This window comes from Pleurodeles waltl, chromosome 4_1 (assembly GCF_031143425.1).
Source record: "Pleurodeles waltl isolate 20211129_DDA chromosome 4_1, aPleWal1.hap1.20221129, whole genome shotgun sequence".
NCBI lineage: Eukaryota > Metazoa > Chordata > Amphibia > Caudata > Salamandridae > Pleurodeles > Pleurodeles waltl.
The window spans coordinates 389,555,574-389,580,051 of record NC_090442.1 but is presented as its reverse complement, the minus strand read 5'-3'; the positions used below and the strand labels follow the sequence as shown (position 1 = coordinate 389,580,051).

The 24,478-nt window shown below is 43.6% G+C and overlaps 1 protein-coding gene across 2 annotated transcripts in view; it reads right to left on the bottom strand.

Annotated features, from left to right (window-relative positions):
• IRAG2 (inositol 1,4,5-triphosphate receptor associated 2) overlaps positions 1-24,478 on the bottom strand; it is an 871,311-nt gene that overhangs the window by 66,205 nt on the left and 780,628 nt on the right. For both annotated transcript variants that reach the window (XM_069228582.1, XM_069228581.1), the window contains exon 32: positions 23,229-23,369. In XM_069228582.1, the coding sequence (XP_069084683.1) occupies positions 23,229-23,369 (141 nt within the window). The remainder of the gene's footprint in view (positions 1-23,228; positions 23,370-24,478) is intronic.

Below are 24,478 nucleotides of genomic sequence, written 5' to 3'. Positions count from 1 at the left end.
CCTCTCGGGGTCACAGACACACTACGGGGCCATGATGGAGTCAGGTGGCATGGACGTCAGTGGCACTGCACTCAGGACTTATGATGTTGCAGGACTTCAGAGGCGCTGCGTCGGGCCTACTGTGTCAGTTGTGGTCACACTTCAGCAGGAACAAAGGCTTCAGGTGCGGGCAGCGGCACCGGTTCTGGAGCAGTCCCGAGTCGATGTGCCTGTCTTTTCTTGGTTTATACTAGATTTCACTCCCAAGGGCTCAGGAACTGGAGTGGGCACTTCTTGGCAAGTCAGGGTCCTCAGCAATTTAAACCAGGGGCTGGCAGGTGAAGTCTTTGATGTCCCTGAGACTTCTTGACAGGAGGCAATCTCGGTCCAAGATCTTGGAGAAACTTCACAAGCAGTTTACACAGCAAAGTCCAGTCTTTGTCCTCTCCTAAGCAGAAGCAGCAACTGCAGGCCAACCCAGCAAAGAAAACACAGCAAAGGGGCAGTACTCCTCCTCACAACTCTTCAGCTCGTCTCCTTGGCAGTCTCTCCTCTTGATCCAGAAGAGTTCGCCAGGTTTTGGGTCCAATACTTATACTCATTTCTGACTTTGAAGTAGGCAGCCTTCAAAGGAAAGTCTTTGTAGTGCACAATACCCTACCTTTCTTTCCCTGGTCCCAGACATTCTCTAGGGCATGGATACTCAAAGTGCGGCCCCTCTGACCTTTACATGCGGCCCTTCGAGCAACAGGAGCACTGGGGAGCTGTTTGCTCGACTCTGCACTAACAATAAAAATATGAAATACACGCACAATCATTTATTTCAAGCTCAATTGGTCTTAAAGAAAGGAAGTAACTAGGGACTCCTGCACTTAACTTTAGAAACGCCTTCATTTTTAAAGACATCTTGCAACACAAGTGTAAAACTAAGACAGCCTCTTCAAAATTAAAAAAAAGTGTATTTAGTTAACATGCAGAACCTTTTCGCCTTAGTACAATTTATTTTATCAGTGCATTGAGATGTATCCATTTAAAAGTGATAGTTTTCAAACATAAATTTGGAAACATAAATTTGAAAACATTAATTATTTCCCTAACCCTGAGAACATCACCAATAGTAAATTAAAGAGACAAGTCACTTGGTATGTGTGCTTTATGGGTGGCCTGGGTTCCTATCATACATGAACAACATTAAACTTTAATAAATAAAACATAGAAGCAGGTTTTGTGCAGTACACCATGAATCATGTATTTCAAGGTCATCTTAAATGTGATAATGCAGAAAAAGGAGGGAAAGTGAGACTAAACAATTGTCTAGGATCACACAATTTAGAAAAGTGGGTAAGCCGGGATTAGTTCCAGGTTTTCTGGTTTCCCGTTATTTATTTCAGCCACTAGATGTATAACATTTGCTTCTCCTACACCTACCTTGCCACCAATCCCTCCAGCCACCCCACCCGGCCGCCGCTGCCCTGGCATCAATGCGGCCCCCAGGCACGTTACAGACCTAACTTTTTGGCCCCCGGGAAAATATTTGTGAGTACCCATGCTCTAGGGGGTTTTGAGACTGCATTATGTAAGGACAGGCACAGCCCTCTTCAGGTGCAAGTGTCAGCTCCTTCCAACACTCTAACCGAGGAAGATCCATCAGGATATGCAAGGCACACCTCAGCTCCCTTTGTGTGACTGTCTAGAGTGAATTCACAATCAGCCCAATTGTCATCCTGACCCAGATGTGCATTTCACAGCCAAACAGAGGCAGACAATAATTAAACAAACAAATGCCCACTTTCTAAAAGTGGCATTTTCAAATACACAAGTTAACAAGCATTTGCAATGGAACAGGTCTTGCTTTTGCTCAAAGTAGAGCTATTCACGTTCTAAACTCCTAACTGGACTTTTCTTGTGACAAACTGAAAAGTAAAACAGTTTCACATAAGCGAGCCCACAGCCACCATGAAGCGTGACGGAGACACACAAAAGGAAACAGAAGTTTGCTTGCAGTGAAACGTGTCGGCAAAAGTGCAATTATCCCTGTAACTGGCAAAAGTTCAATTAGCCATGTATCAGGGTTGATGCTATGCAAAGCGCATGACTACTGTACAGCGAGCTTGCGCTGCCTGCGAAATAAAGAGAAAAAGTAGTCCAGAAACAATACAGAAAACATGGAGCCTTGCATGTTTTCAGTAGCTGGCCGGTGCGCTTGAGGAGGGCTAAATACCGGAAAAAGCATGACATATGCATGCCTTTCACTAATGAACTGAAGCAAATTGTAAAAGGCAAGCCCACAAACCAACCAAACTGATGGGTGCGGTTAAAAGCCCATAGAGCGATTACTCTAGGGACAGAGCACTCAACCCTAAAAACCACCTTCACTACAAGATGTATTTTTAAAATTGTGAGTTCACAGACCCCAAACTCCAGATCTCTATCTGCTCCCAAAGGAACATTATGCTAAAGAGATATTTTCAATTAATGCAATGGTGAAAACCGAATTGGGAAGTATTTCACTCTCAGGACATGTAAAACACACCAGTACATGTCCTACCTTTTAAATACACTGCACCCTGCTCATGGGGCTATCTTGGGCGTACATTAGGGGTGCCGTACATGTACTAAAATCAAAGGTTTTGAGCTTGGCAAGGGGGTGCACTTACTAGGTTGACATGGCAGTTTAAAACTAAACATACAAACACTGCAATGGCAGGTGTGAGCTCTGTTTACAGGGCTACTCATATGGGTGGCACTATCAGTGCTGCAGGCCCACTAGTAGCATTTGATTAACAGGCCCTGGGCACACATTATCTATACTAGGGACTTATTAGTAAATCACATATACCAATCATGGATAACCACCAATCGCAATTTACAGAGGGAGCACTTGCACTTTAGCACTGATCAATAGTGGTAAAGTGCCCACAGTACCAAAATCAGCAAAAACAAAATCCAGCCACAGTTAACAATACAGGAGGCAGGGGCAAAAAGACAGGGGAAACCACGCCAAGGATGCCAGGTCTAACAATAATTATATGTGCATATATTAGCATAACACAAACAAGATTTTAAGTTTGTTTTCACAATATGTTCCAATATCCACTATGGGATATTTGACTGTACCATTTTATTTTAAATAAATCGATAAATATATATATATTTTTTTAAATCAACGTGTGTATGCTCAAATGAGCATGAGCAGCAAAAAAAGCCAGTGTGGCCCTGAACACCCTTCATGCATCATCTGAAGAGAACTTAACGCACCAAACTCCGGCACGATTACCTACTGGCTAGGCTAGAAGGCGATAAAAGAAAAGCAAAAGAAGCCAGACAAACCAATCTGGTCACGAAATACCAAAATCCTGGTAGACAATGTTAAAGATGAGGAATTAAATGAATATCATTACTGCACTATCCGAACAAAGAAATACTGTTTTTCCTAATAAAAGAGCAGGCTTGGTAGAGCAGGGTGCTTCACATAGGAAAGCCAAAATGCAAATTTGGCATTTACTCCATGGTGGCACAACGGCAACTTGTAAAACTATCATGATCAGTATAAAATGCGTAGATGCTACTTCTTCACATACACTACAGTTATCTCAGCCTGGTAAAATTGTAATGCATTTTGAAGAATACGGAAAAGTAGTTATCAAATAACCATAACATGGAAGCACTTTAGAAGCAAAAAAAATACAATGTCCTAAACAAGGCAGAATATAGTGCAAATTTTAATTTCTACAATGACATTTGTGTGTAATGTGTGAATGTGATATCCTGAAACAATGGAAGAATAATCTAAGAAGCATTTGCAAAGCCAAAATGTCTTGCTTGAAACTTGATGTGCATACATATGTAACACTTGCATTTACAAATTTTGTTTACATGTGTTGCATACACAAATACTCTTTAATACATTAAAGCCTGCCTACTACCCTTCCCAATGCTGTGACAAGGTAGCAAAAAAGGACTACTTTTAGGACTGAATGCATATAGTAGATAAAAAATTGAATGGGTCAAACAATGTATTGACAGTGTTCTTTTCACATGCAATTAGCCTGTCATGCTGTCCAACGGAAGCACTTCCTGGAAGGTGGAATGACACCCCAGACAGCCAATAGCATTAGCTGAGAGAGTGATATTCCTATGGGCATAGCCAAAGTTCACTCTTTGTGGAGTTTAAAGATTTTGTAATAATGCATCATGTAGCCACCAGCAATGTTAAGCAGGACCTATGAATGGACCCTACCTGACAAAAAGAACTGCAAAGGTAGACCAAAAAAACCTCATTGGTTTACGGATGTAAAATTTATTCCAGAAAGGTTTTTGAGGGTGTACATATGTAAACCAAGAGTCAAATTCTCATTTCTATGAGTAAGGGCAGCAGACTCAAGGCACCACATCTAGGTAGTGTCAAATTACAACAAAATTATGGTAATGGCCTTTTAACAGAGTATGGGGAGCCATTTTGTCTAGAGAGCAAAATAATGCTCAAAATATTTAAAAAGCCCTTTGTTAATTTTTGCAATCCGTAATACAAAACTACTGAACAGGTTTACAAATTTGGCATGAAGACTGAATTTTACAGAATACATCTTTTTCATGAATTGGTGTAAATATGTTAACTATTTTGGGAGATCTCAGTGAGAAAATCTTTAAATCTACAATTGAAAGGATTACCTTGCAATGGACAGTGACAATGTTCTGTCAATGCAGCAGCTCTGATCTTTCTTACAGCAGATTTTATTGGGCTCCCTCAGCACCAGCTATTAGTGGCTTGACAAAGACTCTTCGTAATAGAAATTAGACACCAGTTTCAAAATGAACTACTGATTTATTTATAGTCGCACTTTGTGAAAAAAAACAAAAAAAACTACAAACCCCCCCCCACAACACACACATTTTTAAGGATCCACTGATCTCAATGACTAATTGCTGAGGTTATGGCCAAGCAGTTTTGAAGGAAAGGAACTAGAATCAGTTTAATGTAGCCATTCTAACAGCACTGATATCAAGCAGGCAACACTGAGGCTGGTGCTCAGTCCACCAGCAACGCGCTTAACAGGCCCTTCAAGAAAACGAAGGCCAATTGATGTGTGAAAAGGGTACTGTGATTGGTCTTCTTTTGCAATACAAATTTATTTCCGAATGTATTCATTTAGGTCAGGTATGTACCAGCTAGGCCAGGAGGGCCATGCAATATTCTTTTGATAAACACATAAGCTAAATTTACAAACTAAGCTAATTTATACTGTGAATGAATATACTGAAATCTGAAACGGATCTTATCTTTCTGGACCTATGTGGAGCACCCAGGAGACAGTCATGTGACGGAGGCTTGTTTTGCGGGGGTGCAGTGGGTATTGCAGTACCTTTTTAAAATGATCACTAAGTGCATATTCATTAAAAGTGTCTTGGTGCTAGTAACAAGGATGCAAAAAGGTATCTGCAGAGCACTCACAGAACCTTTTAACAAATGTCAGAAGGAGGTCCATTCTGAACCTGTGCAAGACTTCCACAGAATTCTGGAGCTCTGGGAACTCAGGAGCCAAGCTCTTGTACTGACTGATGCCAGGAGATAATGGAAGAATTCGACAGAGACATTTTAATTTGTTAAAGGCTGGCAGGTTGCCTGCATAGACATCAGGGTTAGAACCAGAATTTATGTTTGACAAGTACAACTAGTCACACTCAGGATAATCTGCTGTAGGTATATTCACAATATTTTTATCAGCTGGAGCTCCTGATATATTAAAGAGACTGTATTGAACTTCGATAGGGAGTGTTTCCCCCAACAGCCATTCATATCAATACCTGTAGGCACAGCAGAACCATTCTCTGTTTCTGCCAGTTGGAATTAATCTTTGCGAGGGGTGCCCCACTGGTGAAACTAGAGGATCTGTTTCTCTGGTCTTGCCACCTACCTGTGGTATTCTGCACTGGACCTGTAATTCTTTATTCACAGTAGACCTTTCTCTGTTAGTAAAATCCAATCTTGGACAGCTCATATCCATAGTTCCAGGGTCTTTCAACAAACTATAATTGAGTGACTGATTGTTTCACGACTTAGAACATTGTTATTATAAAGTTATTCCTCCTCAGAAGAGACCCTTCAGAAGCATGAGAGAAGAATATGTTCAGGTCATACTTGCTATCCAGCACTAGAACCAGTGGTCACAGCCAAGACCTGGGGGCAATGATGGTGCAAACCGCATGTCCACCATACGTTTTGAATGTTATGTCTATTAAGATCAACTTCAGTTTGTCTCACCTGCATAGGGTTGCAGCAGTAGCTTTCCTCCATCTCCTGTTTTTGATTTATATGCAGCTCTACACGTAAGATGTTCCTCTTCAGCCTATAAATGAGATCACATTGATAACGGTATCTAACCTAGTGGGAGCGTGACCTGTCTAGTCATCAACCGGTCAAGTTGCAAAATGTCCACATTATCTCGTTCAAGTACTACATTCTGTGGTCAGCTGGTTTAACCTTGCAGGATCATGAACCCAATTGGGTTCTCAAGAGATGCATCTTTTGTGATGGTTTCTGACTTCTGGGCAATCACTATTAGTCATTGGTCTTCAATCAGCAATAACAAATTCTGTACAGATTACTTGGCATCATCAAATGAAGACACCTTTAAGCACCAGTCATATAAAAAGGCGCAGATGTGGATCATCTGCTTCTCTTAGTTGCAGCAACTGGTGTTATGCCCTTAGTAAGTTTTGATGACAATCAGACAACAAAAAGGAGGGACCCTGAACTGCCAAGGATTTGCCACACGTTGACCTTCAGATATTTGTAATCTATTGTTTGTGGATTCTGACATGAAAATGTGTCCTCCAAATCCAAGGAGCACTACAATGCCCCTTGGTTTAGGTAGAGTACAACCTGGTCATCATGTTAAAAGAATATTTTGAAATAACTTTTTATTTTCTCTCAGCCTATGGGTGATTCATCTGAGGACTTCTTCTGTGTAGGGAAGTACCTGTATCAACTGCCAAGGCTTCTCTCTGGAGATGGTAAATCTGTTGTGTGATTGCTAAAACAGCTTACTGCCTAAACTCCATCCTTTAGAGATGTGCTGCACATGTGATTCAAGGAGCTGATGGTTGGGGTTTTTCTTGAACCCTGAGGGTTACCTGACTAGTATTCACTTGATTAAATTTCCCGCCATTTCGAGGCTATAGTGGTGATGACTGGGAACAGTCAGTGGAGGCCTTATGCTACATGGAAAGCTGCCCCCCTTGTTTCTTGAAACTACACTGCCGCCTCCTTTATCGGGTCGGGAGGCTCCTCCAAACTATTGATTTTAAGCTTGACTATTTTCTCTCATTACTCACAATGACATCTTTCCAAGTTGGTAGGATCAAGGATTCTGCCCTTGGACTTGCCAACCATCTTCTGGTACTGATCACTCCACAGAGTATGGAGTAATCACAGAACTTACAAATGTTGATGCAAAGTTTGGAACCCTATATTTCTGTTCTGGTCACAGGGACACTGCTAGTATAGATGCTAGGGGCTTTAACCATACTCTGCCTCTCTGCCAAAACTTCTCTAAAAAAAAAAGGTAGGGTAAGGAAAACCAAGTTGATTACCTTTGGTAATCTAGGCGCACATTCCTTTGCTTAAAATATTCCCCAAGCATCTACCTGGACCCAGAAAGCTACAAGCAGTACCTCTGTGCGCTGGCAGGTGGCATTGTTCGACTCCATGTTTGTAGTGTTGTCTGCGCCAGAAATTATGAGGTGCCTAAATAGTCACCACCCGTGGAAGCTGACATCAGTATATTTCAGTGACATTTCTGTGTCAGAAGCACATAGCAATGACAAAATGCTGATGGATCAGTGTGCAGATACTGAGAACATACAAGGGTAACCCTAAAAAAGAAATCAGTTTGCAGAGCAGGGAGGATGGGTTGGTCCGTAATAAATCTGTGGCTAGACAGTCTCTGATAGAGAAGATGTTACTGAAGGCAAGTAACTTGCTCATCTTATAGAGACGTACAGCCATAGATTCCTTACCATAGAATAGATACCCAAGCAGTACCACCCCAGAAGTGGTATTGTTAACAGATTTGGACCAGAAAGTCCTAAAGGATGACCAGGGAAAGTGTCTATCCCAACAGACCTGAGTGTCCAAACAGCAGTGCTTGGTAATGTGGTAACATGTGCAGAGGCGCCCACGTTTGTGGACTGGCAGATTTTCCACACAGGAGCTCTGCAAGGTAACGCAGTGATCACAGCCTTGGTTCTGGTGGAATGAGCATGCAAGCCTTCAGGGTGGTTGCTTCTTGCCCAGTGCATAGCGGAATTTAATGCAGAGCACAATCCATTTTAAGATGGTTCATTTCTGCACGGCCTTTCCTTTCTTTGCACCGAGTCCAATGAAGAGTTGACCATTCCTCTGGAACTCTTTGGTATGAGCATTGTAGAATGATAATGCTCTTTTTAGCTCCAGGAGGTGATGTCTCTCCTCCTCTTTGGAAGAGTGAGGTCGAGCAAAGAAGTTCAGCAGAGTGATGGTCTTGTAGTGTAGCCATTTTTAATATAGCCTTTGCGCGTTTGCTTAAAGAATTAGGCCTTTGTGCACTTTGTTCTAGATGCATTTTATTTAGCCTTGCACTGTTATTTTTCAATAACCAGTTTCACTGTCTTGTTTTATTTCTTCTATCACACTGTTTAGCTTACTTCAGCACTGGAGTTCTCAAACAATACATTCTTGCTCGCTCTGTGCTTCAGTCAAGGATACAGTCTGGTACATTGCTGATAGACGTGGTAGGAATTTAGTCTTTAGGGTTCGTAGAAAGTACACATTCTTAAGTAGGGACGTTTCTTAGAACACCGGCGTGTTAATTATAAAAACACTTCCTAGTCCTGGTACACGTAAGAGGGAGATTCCGATCAGGGAACCACAACTAGACGCTGACTGCCCTATTGCAGATGCTGATCCAGATCACAGGCCTTTGCTCAGGTATGAGGGTTGATGTCCTCCTGGGGAACCTGAAAGGCAGGCTTAGAGCTTAACATGCTGTGCTCAAAATAGAACTTAGAAGAGAGAACATAATCTAGTAACACTATGATAGCGTTATTTCTATGTTTTACTCTCCTCGTTACTATTTCAATCCTACTGTGTTGTATGGTTCTGGTTATTGCGGCTCACGCTTTGTTATCTAAAATGCAGTTGTTTTATTAAATCAATCTGTAAAACTTACACTGCCTCTGTCATTTGTATATGAGACCACATTGGGTATGAGAGAACTGGTTGGGATCTGAGTGACCACGACTTCCATGGGAAGCACTAAGATGTCATGCGCTCGGCTGCCCAATTATCTCTTCCCGCTGGGAGAGATGAGGCACTGCTAGTTAGCCGGAGCAAAACCGGATTGGGGGTGACAAGGGTCCTTCACCGTGGGTTAGACTTAGTCCCCCACACTGTGAACGATCTTGCCACCCAAAAATCCAGTAGTCTCATTAGGATAATGAGAGCCTACGCGACAGTCTGGTCTACGTGAAAGGGTGTCATCACTTTCGGTAGGAAAGAGGCATGAGTTCCCTAAACTAGTTTGTCTGGGGAAAAAAAGCTATGTAAGAAAAGTGCACAGAGAGTGGCTGCATTTGACTAACCTGTCCTGAAGAGGTATCCTAATAGGAGTACGGATGATCCTATTCAGGAGTTAAGGAGTATTCAGAAGTTCGGGATACCATACTCTCCGTGCCCAATCCAGAGCCACAAAGATGACATGGGCCTAGTTTTTGCTAATCTTCTTGAGAACTCTGGGCAGGAGTGGTGTAAGCAGAAACGGATACATAAGGCCTGAGCTCCACTTGAGATGAAAAGCGTCTCAAAGTGAGAGTCGCCTTGGAAACTCCAGCATGTAGAAATGCTGACATTCTCAGTGATGGTGAACAGATCTAACCAAAGGTTTTCCGCTATTTCGGAAGGGAACTTGCAACACCACATGCTGAACCACCAGGACTATGCCCAGAGATTCCAGTCATGCCTTGAGATGCAGGGCCTTTGACATATGGTCCACTATCGTACTCTGTCCAGTCTGTTGCAGTACCACATGGTGGTGGTGTTGATAGAAAGAAGAAAGGCTTTTAATGACAGGAAAATAGCTCTAAACTCCAACAGGTTGATGTGGAGTCAAGTCTTCGGATCTCCACCTCTCCCACATAGCCACCCCAATCCGGGAGTGACATCTTTTACTAGTCAGTTCTGGGTGGGTAAGGGAGAGGGTACTGCCACTGACCCAATCACGGTTCATCAGCCACCACTGCAGACCTTTTGCAGTTACCTTCGATATTTGGACCACATCAGAGCGATTCCCCTGATGCTTCACCCACTGAGACTTCAGGTCTCACTGCAGAGCCTGCATATGCCTGTGGGCATATGCTACCTGCAGAGTGCAGGAGGTCATAAGGCCCTGAAGCCTCAGAGTCAGTCTCTCTGAAATCCAGGACAGAGGCTGAAATAACAGAATCATACCATGAATATCCCGGACTCGCTGCTCCGGAGGATAGGCCCGAAACTGCACTGTATCTAAAATAGCTCTGATGAAAAGGAGTGTCTGAGAGGGAGTCAGGTGTGACTTTGGCATATTGATAGTGAACCCAAAAGAATGCAGGAAGTACTCTGTGGTCTAGAGGTGGGAGACGACTGCCTGGCCTGAGCCCTCCAACAGCCAGTCGTCAGGGTGGACCAGAACTTATGGCCTCCACAGATGTGCTGCAACCACTGCCATCACCTTGGTGAACACCCAAGTGGCACTAGGGAGGCTAAAAGGGAGCACAATTAACTGAAAATGCTCAAGGACCACCATAAACTGCAGGTAACTCCTGTGGGCAGACAGGTCAGACATGTGAAGTATAGGCCTTGCAAGTCCAACACTATCATCCAGTCTCCAGGATCCAGGCCAGATATAACCTGAGTCAATGTGAACATCATGAACTATCAACCACAATCTACTTCTGATGGAGACAACCTCTCTGTGGCACCTTTGGCCAAAAGAGCCTGTCTTTGTAGGGAGAGGTGGACCACTGTCAGCCATCTTGGGAGTGGTGGCACGGGTGGTAGGGCTTCTAAAAAAAAAATAACACTGCATTAATGGAGTAACCCTGCTAAACAATTTGCAGTACTCATGTATCCGATATTTTGGACTGCCAGTGGGGCACGTGATGTTGGTTCTTGCCACCCACAACCACTGAGTTTCCCCTGATGGTAACAGGGCAAACTAAAGGGGTTTTGAGGCTGTCGGGGTGGTGAAATGGTTAGACTTCCGTCTGTGTGTCCCAAGATGCTTGTGGGAGTTGCAGCCACGGAAGGACTGTGGAGTCTGTGGGCCTTGGTGGCTGGACAGGAATGGACGCAACTGGTAGCCCCTACCATAGCCACAGAAGGGGGCGAAAGGCAGAAATGGGTTGATGTAAGGCTATGGAGAGACCCAGGGACTGGGCAGTGGCCTGGCTGTCCTTAAAGTGCTCCAGCACAGATTCTGCTTTATTGCTGAAGAGGCGGGTGCTATAGAAGGGCATGTCCATAAGGGATGCCTGGACACCCCTAAAAAGCCAGCAGTTCTCAGCCAGTCGTGTGGTCTGAGAACCAATGACAATGCAATTGCTCTGCCTAGCATGTTGGTTGTATCCAGTCCACAGCAAATGTTGAACTTTTTTGCATGTCTGCAGTTGCAACAGCCTGCGTCAGTATGGCTTGGGTTTTTCCCCTGAGGCCATGGACAGAAAATGTGCAACCAAATCACAAACTATGTTGCTGGTGTATCGGCCCAAGAGGCATGGGGTGCTGACTGACCGCATTGGTAAGCTGGCTGAAGAGAACATTCTCTTATCAGAGATGTCCAGTCGCTTGGATTCCCTATCCGGTGGTGTTGTAGGTAACGTGCCATGGTTGACTTTGGATGAGAAGGCCTGGACGATCAGCTTCTCTGGAGTGGGGTGCTGGTTGAGGAAAGCTGGGGCCCCCAGAGCAGGGCAATGGTGGCAGGCAATTGTCCCATGAAGAGGAGCCCCGGCACCAGGGCTTGGCCCATGACCCAAGCAGGATGTCTGGGAGGGCTTCATTTAAAGGGAGAAGAAGTTCTGTGGGGGAAGAGTCCAGACTGAAGCACCTCTGTCAAGACATTCATATTGAATGCCACAGAGGACAGTGTAAGGTCCAGGATCTCAGCAGCCCTCCTCACCACCACAGCATAGGAACCCCCTTCCTCCATAGTCACACTAGAACGACAACTAAGCCATAGTCAGGAGAGGTGTCCAGACCACTGGCGTCTGCCTGCACCTAGTACCAAATGTCCTCAGGGTCTTCAAGAGGGTTGAGGTAGCCGAAAGGTTCTTCAGATGCTGTCCAATCATACTCTGCCCCAGTCCTGTTGAAAAAAAGCAGGTCTTGGCTCAGACTCAAAGTTGATATTTATCCAGCTCCGTAGTGGATACCTGGAGATGCTGATCTGGCTCTGTATCAGAGCTGCATATGATGATGGGGTTGGTGGTGCTGGGAACAACGTTGCAGGAATGGGTTCTGGAAAATGTCACGGTCTCTCAATTGGAGCCATTCCAGAACCAGCTCCAGGGGGCCAGACTGGCATCAATGGTGGACCTGCTGAGAAATGCCGGTGGGGGAACCAGAAACTCACTGGGCCCAGAGGCAGGTGGGCATAGCCCCAGCTCCAGGAAACAGAGGCAGGCTCTATGTGGAAGTCAGGCTTAGAATTACATTGTTCCATGCCTCGTCCGAAAACTTAGCCCAGCACAGTGCAGTTGAAGAGCACATCGCTTACCGTAAATAAACATACAAATATTTCCAAAGCTCAGTTTAAAAGATTTCTATTGTATGCTTGGAAGGACTATAATGTATACATCATACACTAAGAAAGAAAGGGACCAGTGAGATATATTATTGATGTCATTTGTGATGTCTTCGGTGACGTTTTGAGCAATACATTCGGGGAACATGGTATAAAGCTCACCATAATTACCTAATTTCAATTTTTTTAGTTTCTTGAATTCCCAATATCAACTCCTTTTTGTGATTTGGGGACAGAGCTAGTTTCCAAATGGAACTGCACCTTTTTTAGATTACTGACCAAGCATCTGTGGGTGTGCTTGTTTAGGATTTACGATCTACCAGCAGGTCTCTGATTATATGTTACAGCAAGACTGCACTTTGAACTGAGGCATTCGGAAGATTTCATTGGCCCCTTATAATGAGATTTGCTTTGGGGAGTATGCTGTTCCTCAAGTTGGGATTTGTCTGACTAGACTCTGCTGTGCATTAGTCATCTGCTGGCCAAAGCCGTAAGTTCATTATTTGTAGCACCAGACCCTCAACACCTGTAGTCTCCTTCCATTCCTCCTTGCTGCTGCAAATCCCACGATACTGGACATATGGGCCGCAGTTGGCAGCTGATGACTTCTCTTGACTCTACAAGAATGGGCTATCCCAGGGCTCCACACCTATTCAGCAGGGTTGACCTGCCTCTCACCCCTGCTCAGGAAAACTTACTGAATGGCGGTTCGGCTGGAGCTGACCCTAGACTTCATTCCCAAAGTACATTTCATGGACAGGGCTTGGCTGCTTAGGATTTAAATCTGCCCTGACTGCATGACAGTAGCATTTCAACGTAAAATGACATGCTTCTGAAACAGCCATTTTATTATGTTATGTTGTGATGTGATGTTATGGAGAGAGCACACTATCACCGAGTAGATGTGAGTTAAGGCACATCTAGGGCCTAGTGTGATTACTTGAAAAGTCAAGTCTTTGACCTCTTGCAGAATTCATTAAGTGTGGAGGAGGCTCTTATGTGTAGCAGTAGGTCATTCCATGCTTTAGGAGCAATGAAGTAGAAGGCTCCACCAGTGGATTTGGTTTTCCGGATTTGTAGAACTAGGAGTCCAAACAAGCAAAGGTGCCTGGAAAGCTTAAAAAAGCAGATGTGATGAAGGGATGCTGGGCAAGTGTTATATAGAGCTTTGAAAGTGTGGATGAGGAGTCTGATGTGCTCTTTTGTGATCTTCAGGGTATGGAAGTATGAGACTGAAGGCACTGATGGGTGGTCATGTCAAGTTTGCTGTTGATGACTCTGAGGTTTTTGATGTGCTCTTCCCGAAGAATATGATTTCGGATCTCTCAGTGTTTAGCATCAGACAGTTGGTCTTAATGGAGTAGGCGAATCCAGTGATAAATGGCACTGAACTTGATCCAGGTACTAGGTATCATGTCTGTAAGGCAGAGAATGAGTTGAATGCACAAGGGAGGACTGTGATATTGTGAGAGCGATGATGCTGATTAGAGGAATCACGTATGTGTTGAAGAGGGTTGCACTCACGGAGGAGAATGCTCACTGTGTTGTGTGATGTGGCTAGCGTCGAGGACATAGAGAGTTGCAGCATGGTAGAAGTGGGAGGATGGAGTAACAAGGTTCTTGGTGCTGTTCGCAAGTCCAGGTGCAGACAGGCTCAGCCAATAGCACTCTGCGTCTACGCTGTGGTAGCCATTAACTAGGTCTTGGAAGGGAGATGAGTGATATCACTTCTTGTTAAGACGAATGATGGGAAATCCAATGGTCACTTCCTGTGCAGATGGATGATGGGAAATCCATACTTTTCCAATTTACATGTTTTCGAAAAGTATGGGAGATTTATGGCCTCTTTTGGTGAATGGCGCATGGGCAAGTGTACTGTTACGTACGAGACAAACTGAAGGGAACAGGTCCCTAATGAAGAGTGATGTTGCTGCACATACGGTCTGCTACGACAACAAACACATAAGTAAAGAATGAGGACTCATCTCAATACTTCACCAATAAAACAACAGAATGCCAATGGAATGTCAAATCTCAATGCATCATGGATGCCAGTACAATCAACCAATGGCGGATGAATGTGGAGTGATCAATCTGTGAATGAGATCACCAGACCTTTAAAGACAATAAGTTGGTAAGAACATTTAACACACTGGTGGTGATTAGAAAGAGGCTTATTACAATGTGCTGGCATAAAAGTCACTCTACACTATATCTAACATGACTAAAGGAAATTACTAAGTGGATCTGTGTGAAAACAATCATTGCCAACTTAAACCTTCACGTAATCAGATGGCCCCAAATATAATGTATGAATCATTCGCCTGGTACTTTAATAAACCATCACAGCTACTGTAACTGAGATCAACCCTGCCTGAACATTTAACAAGAATTTAAGAGGGGCAAATAGGGTGTAAAATTAACAATGTGCCACTGAAAATAGCAAACCTGAATGGTGCATTGAAACTTGCAGTTTGTTATCCCTCATTGCAAATAAGAGCAACATTTTTCTGAATAAAATAGCAGTGATCACAAAATGGGTTTATATGCACACCTGTTGAACTGTATATATAACAATACGTATATATGATAGTTTAAGAGTGTATTTACTTTTACAGTCACCCTCAGTTTCTAGGGGACAGAAAATATAATGATAAACCATATATGCTTTGTACTTTCAAGAAAGTGTATATTCATAAAAGCATTGAGTCCGTTTTTTAAATTGTCTTCGTTTTTTTCCATGGAAATATTTTTTTAATGGAATAGCGCTACTTCTTATAAAATGGGATATAGTGATGGACTTTCCCATCATTTTCTGTATTATTTACACCCACATTATTTGGCCGTAAAATTGAATGAGTGGTAAAATGCAATAGACATTTTTGTGAATTAGCACACAGTCATGACTGCATGCAAAATCTAATTCACTATTCACTAAGATGGAACTTGTTTTTCAGACGTATGCGTTAAATCTGAGCCACAGTTCCCTAGGATGCAGGAAGTCTGGCAACCTTACAAACTAGTTTGCTGAGGTGCAGAGGTAGTTAAGTTCATTTTGGTTTTAACAGAGAGGTTGTGGCCAAGATGGCGGTACACGTACATGAGTTCACCAAAATGACAAGGGTAGCAGACCTGACCTCTGGTGACAGCATGTGGGTCATCACTTCCTCTGTCCCTCAACAGCCTCATATTTCTCCAGAGGTAAATGGGATGTCCTAAACAGAGGGAGTATCTTGAAGCTCTGCACCAGGCTACCAGGCCTGAAAGCAATTAGCTCCAGTGACATTGATGCCGTGGCCTTCTTACTTCTGGAAAGAGCGCACTAAAATTACATTCACCATTCACACCCTGACAAACACACTGAAAGAGAGCAAGGCCCTGTCTGAACAATGAGGAATAAAAGTGACAAGTTCGGAAGTGACTAAATATCCAGTGATTTTCCTACCCAAAGAGGTATGAGATACCAAGAAATTAGGCCACACATTAGAAGGGCAAAGTAGACAAAAAACCTAACCAGGACTCTGTACTAAAGAAGACTCAAAATGTAAGCAAACTTACGAAAATCTCAGAAGACAAGCTAATGATAAAGGTAAGGTGCACAGGGGAAGGGTGACGCTTTGTTACACAGCAAACAAAAAAATCACAGATTGGGCATGGTTACCAAGAGCATTAGGTATCCAGTCCTAGCACAGGGAATCATAAAAAGCAGAACTACTTTGAAAATATTCTCATGGAACATAAGAGGCCTAAATGATTCCGAAATAAATAAAGTAGTAATAGCACAACTGAGGCAAAGTGACATTGTTGCTCTAAAACAAACATGGGCCCTCCAATCATCACCTTGGCATTACTTCATTGCTTATGAATCCCTAGCAATTGCATCTCAGGCAGGGAGTCCTGCTTTAGCAGGAGTTTTGATTTACGTGAAATATGAGCTAATGGTAAAAACACGAGTACTCTTCATAGGGAAGGTAGAATTTATTATCCTATTTGTATCTCTAGTCAACAACTTAAGCCTGAGTTTCATGTGTTCTTTCATCATGGGAAGTATCTATCTCCATTCAGCCAAGGACAGAAGGGAGTCAACATTAACACCCCTGCTCCCAATACTGAGAAAGCTAAAACTATCCCATCCAGAGGCAATGTGTGTCATAATTGGAGAGTTTAACGTCAACCTAATGTGTGGAGGGCTAAACGATACCCCTCTAGAACATGAAGATGAAATCTGGGCCATTCCTCTGATTCAGAAGCAAATACCAAAGGACGAATAAACAGGGCAAAGCACTAACCGATACTCTAAATAATCTAGGACTTTGTATATTAAAACAACAGGTTTGAATCTGATGCGCCACCACCTCCACTCACTTTTTAGTGCTTTAGGATGGCCACTCTGGCTTATACACGAGTGTCCTTAGCCCACTTCCAGTGTATAAACAACTTTGAAGTTGTCCCAACTCTGGCGACTGGCCATTCATTTCCCAAATGTTAAGTTCTGGCTCCAAGATCCCCACAATCAACGGTAAACCACATTGAAAGGCAAGAAGAACTTGAACCCATTAAAATAATAAAATGGTATGTGGATGTACAATCGGGGCAGGGGGCCCGGTGGATCTGTTTTTAGAAGAGATTTTGAGAAGAACCACTGACAAAAGCCTTAACTCAAATCTGTGTGGGTCACTTGCCTCTTTCCTAAACCCTGGATAGCTCGGGCTCATCACTGAAGTCACCTTAAGGTGCCAACGGCTGCCCTAAAACAAAAAAAAAACTTTAATGAAGCACTGATGACAAGTATGGAATTAGGTGGCTGCAGAATCTGGTTTCAATGATGAGGTCTGCACCGGACATCGCCATCCCCAGCAACTACAAACTGCTCTACAAAGATCGTCCGTCTTGCCAAGGCAGCGGCCTGGCCATCGTACACAAATCCACCCTCCGCCTGACAAGCAATGTGGAACACTCCCCACTCAAGGAGCACCTCCATTTCCAGATTCTCGCCACCCCCAATTCTACCTTCTGCTGCACTCTTATCTACAGGCCACCCAGCCCACGCCCAGCCTTCAGCGACTCCATTGTAGACATCTCTCCTCACGCTCTCGCCTCCTCAAACTACTTCCTCCTCAGCAACCTCAACTACAACATTGACAATGGCAACGACACCAACACCGCTTCCCTGCTCGATAACCTTGCCACAATAGTAGTAAAGCAACAGGTCACCTCACCAACACACATAACTGGACACAATCTATGCCATCTTTTCCACCAGCAACATCACCGTCAACAACACCTCCACGCTTCCCTGACTGACCACCACTGCATCCATTTCACCATCACCTCACCGACCTTCGACCTCCACACAATCCGAGCCCCAAGCAGTAAATTGAACCAGATCGCTAAGTAGCAGCTCACCAACACCCTGCGCAAGTATTCCCTGCCCCTCACTGCAGACACTAACATTACAGCACGGAACTTCCACCAATGGATCTCCAAATGTGCAAATTCCCTAGCACCTCTCCATCAGACCTCGGCCAAACACAACCGCAAGAAGGCCAGCTGGTTCTCTCCCGCTCTCCAGGCACACCTGCAGACGGCTAGAGAAAAAATGGAGAAACAGCAAGTCCCTGGAAGAGTTCGAGGCCTTCAGGGCTGCCACCAGATCCCACCACCACCTCATCAGAGTCACCAGGAAAGCCATCCTGCAGGACCATATCAGCGTCACCACTCACAACACGAAATAGCTCTTCACTGTGGTCAAGGAGTTTGTCAAACCCCAATCGGAAACAGCAAACATCCATCCATCCATCCATCCATCCATCCATCCATCCCAAGATCTCTGCTACAGGCAAGCCACCTTCTTCAAATGGAAAATAAAAGACATATACAACAGCTTGGGACCCCAAGACCCTCCAAGCCCTCCTACAACCCCCCAGCTCCGACACCCCGAACTATCACAGATCCTACACTGCTGGACCACCCTCACAACAGATGAGACCCACACCATCATGAGCAGCACCCACTCCGGAGCCCCCACAGACCCCTGTCCTCACCAGATTTTCAACAAAGCCAACACCTCCATCGCACCCGAGCTCTGCCACACCCTCAACTGCTCCATAGATACAGCCACCTTCCCAGAGGACTAGAAGCATGCCGAGACATGCCCGCTCCTGAAGAAACCCATGGTCGACACTCTGGACCTCAAGAATTACCGCCCTATCTCTCTGCTGCTATTCCCAGCCAAGCTCATCAAATAGGCCATCAAAACTCAGCTACGTCAGCACACCATAAATAACAACATCCTGGACATCTCCCAATCAGGTTTCAGGAGCAACCACAACACAGAGACCAACCTCCTCGCCACCACAGATAACATCAGCTAAGTCCTCGACCACCGCCATACAGCAAGCCCTCATCCTACTGGACCTATTGGCCGCCTACGACAGTTTCACACCTCACCCTCTGCTCCAGACTCCATGATGCCGGCATCCCTGGAAAGGCCCATCAATGGATATGTTCCTTCCTGTATGGCAGAGAGTCAGACTTCCGCTGTACCTGTCAGAACCTACGGAGATCAGCTCCTCCCTGAAGCACACATTCTTCAACATCTACATGGCCCTGCTCGCATCCATCGTCAGGAACCACAGGCTGACATTGTCTCCTACGCCGACGACACCCAGCTGATCATCTTTCTGACCGAAAACTCCACAACTGTAAAAAAAAAAAATTGACAACGGGATGGAAGCCGTCGCAGCCTGGATGAAGGATAGCTGCCTCAAGCTAAACTCTGACAAGACCGAGATTCTCATCCTGGGACCCTCCACATCAACCTGGAACGACTCCTGGTTGCCATCCTCCCTCTGCGCACCCAAACCCCCATCCCACCAGTACAAACTGCTCATGCAACTTCAGCTTCATCCTGGACTCATCAGTCACTATGACCCACCAAGTCAACTCAGTCGCATTCTCCTGTTTTTACACTCTCCGACTTCTTCTGAAGATCTATAAAGTGACTGCAACAGAACCATGACCCACGCCCTGATTATCATCAGACTCCACTATGGCAACACCCTCTGCGCCGGCATCACCCAGCACCACCTGAAGAAACTACAGAACATCCAAAATGCCTCCGCCTGACTCATCCTGGACATTCCCCATCACAAACACATCTCTAATCTCCTAAGAGACCTTCACTGGCTTCCCATCGAGAAATGGATTAACTTCAAACTCCTCGTAAATGCATACAAGGCCCTCCTTGACCTAGGACCCACCTACTTCAACCACCGCATCACCTTCTACTCCCCACCAGACCTCTCCGCTTAACAAGCACTAGCCACTGTACCCCACATACGGAAGAACTCTTCTGGTGGAAGATCCTTCACCTCCCTCGCGGCAAAGAGCTGGAGCACCCTTCCCCTGCACCTCAGGCAGTCAGCATCGCTGCATCAGTTCAGGAAGGACCTTAAAACCTGGCTCTTCAACTCAAGCTCAGTGCCTTGCGATCCTTACAGGCGAGTAGCTGTGCTTTATGAACTTTGATTTGTTGTAAAATCATAGGAACACCCTAAATACAAGAAAAAAGGAGGATGAATCCACAAGGTGGGCTGAATCACATGAGATAATGAAATATAAAGATCATAGTAAATTCTGGTTATGGAGAAACCGCAGCACAGCTCCAAAATTCCAGGCAGTTGCAATAACAGACAATCTGGGAAGTAATAAACAAGCCCCTGACAAGTTGGCAGTTAAACACTGTAGTGAATGAACTGAGGCTCAAGAGATCTGGACAAGTGACCTCCTTGCGGCTCTAGTATCAGAGCTGTTGGTTAAACAAGCAAAACTAATATTGAGGGGGGAAGGATGTGCAGGCTCTGAAGAAATAGGCGCATGGAACTTGGGCATAAACACTGTATAATCCAGGGGCTCCCTCAACTTATCTCTCACAACCCCTTGGCAAGGACATGAAAAAACAGCCAATGAGATTAAGATTCGGTTTAATTGCCTTAAAAGCATACTGGTATGGCTGGAGGGATTTTGATGCTTCCTACAGGCAATGCTGCATTTATGCAAAGGGAGAGGAATCCTTGTCCATATCCTTTGCATCTGTGAAAAAGCTGCTTCCATTAAGGAAGCAGCTCAATATGGCGTGCCATAAATATTGGGACTTGCCAGTACAATGTGCAAGCATATTTGAAAGACGAATCATCTCAGTTAGCGGCTCGATTTTTGAAATTCCTCAAAGATTCTTTAGCAATTTTGTAGATGTTGCAGTCACTGCAGGAGATTGGGCAGTATTATAGTAGCTGCAGACCCCGCATAAATATGCCGCAGTAAGTTCAGCACTTTATCCCTGCACTGGAGTTGGTCACTTATTGAGAGCTAATTGGATTCCAACTGAAGTAAAATTGCCATTTTAAGTTCTTGGAAAATGGCCTTATTTGCACAGCAGCACAAGGTGGAATATAACACTTTAAGGTCTTTGGAGGTCAGACAGTATTACTGAATATGTATGGCTTTTTATTTTAATATGCTGCTAAAACCTTTGGACTTTACCTAGGCCTCAGAGTTGGACTTCCCACCAGAGGCCAAGCTAGCACTTTAGGCACCAGAAGTGGAGGGTCTGTTAAGGTATGGTCTTTCAAAGTATTACTTTTAGTCGTTTTCACCCTAAAATGTTTTTTTTTATGTGTTCATGAACCAATCTACACTTAAGTATATATTTGACCTCCTGAAAATCTGTGACACTATTGTAATTTTTTTAAATAATTGGTGAATAAAGGACCTTTATATCTATCCTCATATTTTCTACTGAAGACCTGAGGTTAGAGCAAGGACTGGAACATGCAGCAAGAAAATATGGTTCTGGAAAGGTTTACTTATATGTTTGATATATAATGTACAACAACCATTTAGAGATCAAAGAGAACCATGTTTTCATAATTAGCGAGTCAGACCAGCCTCTGTTGATTCACACAAACCTGAAGCCACCAATTAACATCTCAAGGTAAGGATTTACCGTTAGAAGAGATATTAAAAGAGATATTGACACAATCATATAACCAGAAAACTTATGGGTATTAAAAAGAGCAACTAAAAGGGGAAAGTGACCACCAACCCTACTACCTGCACCCTAGAGGTGGTCAATTATGTTATGGACACTGCTATCTATTTATTCCTTCCTGACCTTAGCGTTTGAAGATATTGGTGACATGGAAAATATTTCCCCTGTTCTATTGCTCTGGATGACACTTTCAAGAAGCTACAAAAACAGAATTTTTACTATAAAATAGTTGTCCTGGCAAAGGAGAGTTTCAGCATCTGAGGGGCAATGCTACTTCGTTTTACCCAGTTTGTTTAGATTCAGTTTGCAATCACTGAAGTCTACAAAGTGTTTCTAAATTGTTTCCCTGTCACTGACGCTCAAATACAATCTTTAATCCTGCAAACCATTTTTCTAAAATACAAATAACTATTTTATTTCTTTAAAGAAACAGTGAGACTAGGAAGAAACTTTAAATGCTAGGTCAAAAAAACAGTGTTGGAAAAATCTGATATTTTCATTGTTATGTGATATTACTGTGTTTCATTGTGATTATTGTTGTGAGATTATTATTGTGATGTGATATTATTGTGATTTACCATGATGTTATTTTCATTGTGATGTGATCAGGAAATGGTGTCTGACAATAAAGAGACGATCAGTAGTCAAATGACTTCCAACAAGTAATTGTTTTAGTATTTGAATCAGACAGATAGGTTTACTATTTAAAAGCTTGGTGTCTATTTACTTTTTGTTTCTTTGTGTATTGTGATAGCTTTTGTGGAGGACAAACATTGTTAGCCCTTGTAGAGCATCTTAATGCTGATCCATCGCCCTAACTTGCCCCATCTGTTATATGGATATAATTTAGATCGAGTTAGTGGTTAATGTGACACAAGACAAAAGCTCACTTTGGAAAAATGAAGGCAGCAATCTACTAAAATCTTGTTTTTTGCTTCCTTGAAACATGAGTATTTGGACACTAATACAGTGATTTTTCATAAAGAAATACATGATCATAGAGCAAATGGATCTGTAACCATTGCTGTCTACTACACAATCGCAATAAATGAAAGCAGGATCATACAGTCCCTTGAAGTTTCATTCAACGCAAGGATAAACTATTAGACAAATACGGAGTACTGGGTTTAAACCAGGGTACTCCGTTTTTTCAATTTGTAAGATTGTGGGTAAACGTATCTTGTTGGAAGTCTCTGCAATTATCCCAAATACAGAAGAAACACAATATATCCTCCCTCAGATGCAAATTTTCTTCTACCAGTTTCTGATTACAAATTCCTGGATAATAAAGCGTACCTTGAGGGCAAGGTAATTCCTACTAATTCTGACTTTTCTCAGTTGCCCTGCACATATTGTTCATCTGTAAACTTTTTCTTTACCTCTAGCAGCTTCAAGCAGTTTGTTATCTCCCTTTTCAAATTCTCCTCTGCCAGGTCTCTGGATCTTTCTTCTAGTCGTAGTCTTTTATCCAAAGTAAATAAGTCACATTTGAATCCCAATGATAATCGAAGGAACTCCGCCTGATGAAAAGACAGGTACATTTGTCAAATGTGAAATTGCTACACCAAGGTACATTCCAGGTTACAGAAATGAAGACTGAGCGACTTTGTGTTACGTATTCACACTACACTGCATTTGTCTGTATTCCACTGAGCATCAATTAACAGCTAGCACTATTGTTACTTATTACTTAATTTTTGCATCAACGAGCCATGTACCTATACTACTGTAATCGGCATGAAAATATGCTGTTCACTTTCTGGCCAAGCTAGAGATGGATGTTTCTGATGGCTAAGAAAATGAATCACCTTGGGAATGATTTGAAATCCAATGGACTACGGCACTGAAGGGAATGAGTGCAACATGCTCTAAAAATAAAATTCACAGGGTTTTCTCGCAAGGTGTCTCTGAGTAGTGTTCTTTCAAGTACCTACAGTGTTGTGTTTTAGAAGGATAAGCCTGACTCTGATGACTCTGTTTTGCCGATTTTAAGTGAGCACTGTGCCAACTAACACCAGGGATTGTGCTTTGCAACAACAGCTGTTACTTCGGGGCTTGAAACCAATCATAGAACCTTTGTCTGCACAGCTGTGTACCATCACCAGTTATAAGATAAATGGGTACACTGTTCCAAAAATGTTTGTTACAGAGTGGTAAGAATGCAGGGTCGAGATCAGTCAGAGATATCAGGAGAGCCCTCAAGCACCTGTTAGGGTGACAAGTTTCATCACTGGGCTATCTCCTCGTCAGACCGGTGCTGCAATGTCTGGCGGACCACCCCGACAATCGGGATGGTACTGAACCGAAGGCAATTTGCCAGGTTGGGGTCTGAAACGAATAGTGACTGTGAAAGCAAGAAAGTGTGAATCAAAGTAGGAGAGAAAAAGAAGGTTAAAATTAGCTCTGAGCCTTAAACATCACTTTAATGAATCAGGGGAAAAGATTCAGGCCAAGATTAAAAATCAAACGGAGTGCATGCGGGAATAATGTCCCGCTACACTCTACAAAGGAAAAAAGGTAGTGTACCTAATCCTGTCGAAATATGGTCAACATGTTTCGCGTCTTGGTAGTCAACACATGATCCCATGACGCTTCATCAGGCCCCAGATTACTACTTCTCCTATTCAAA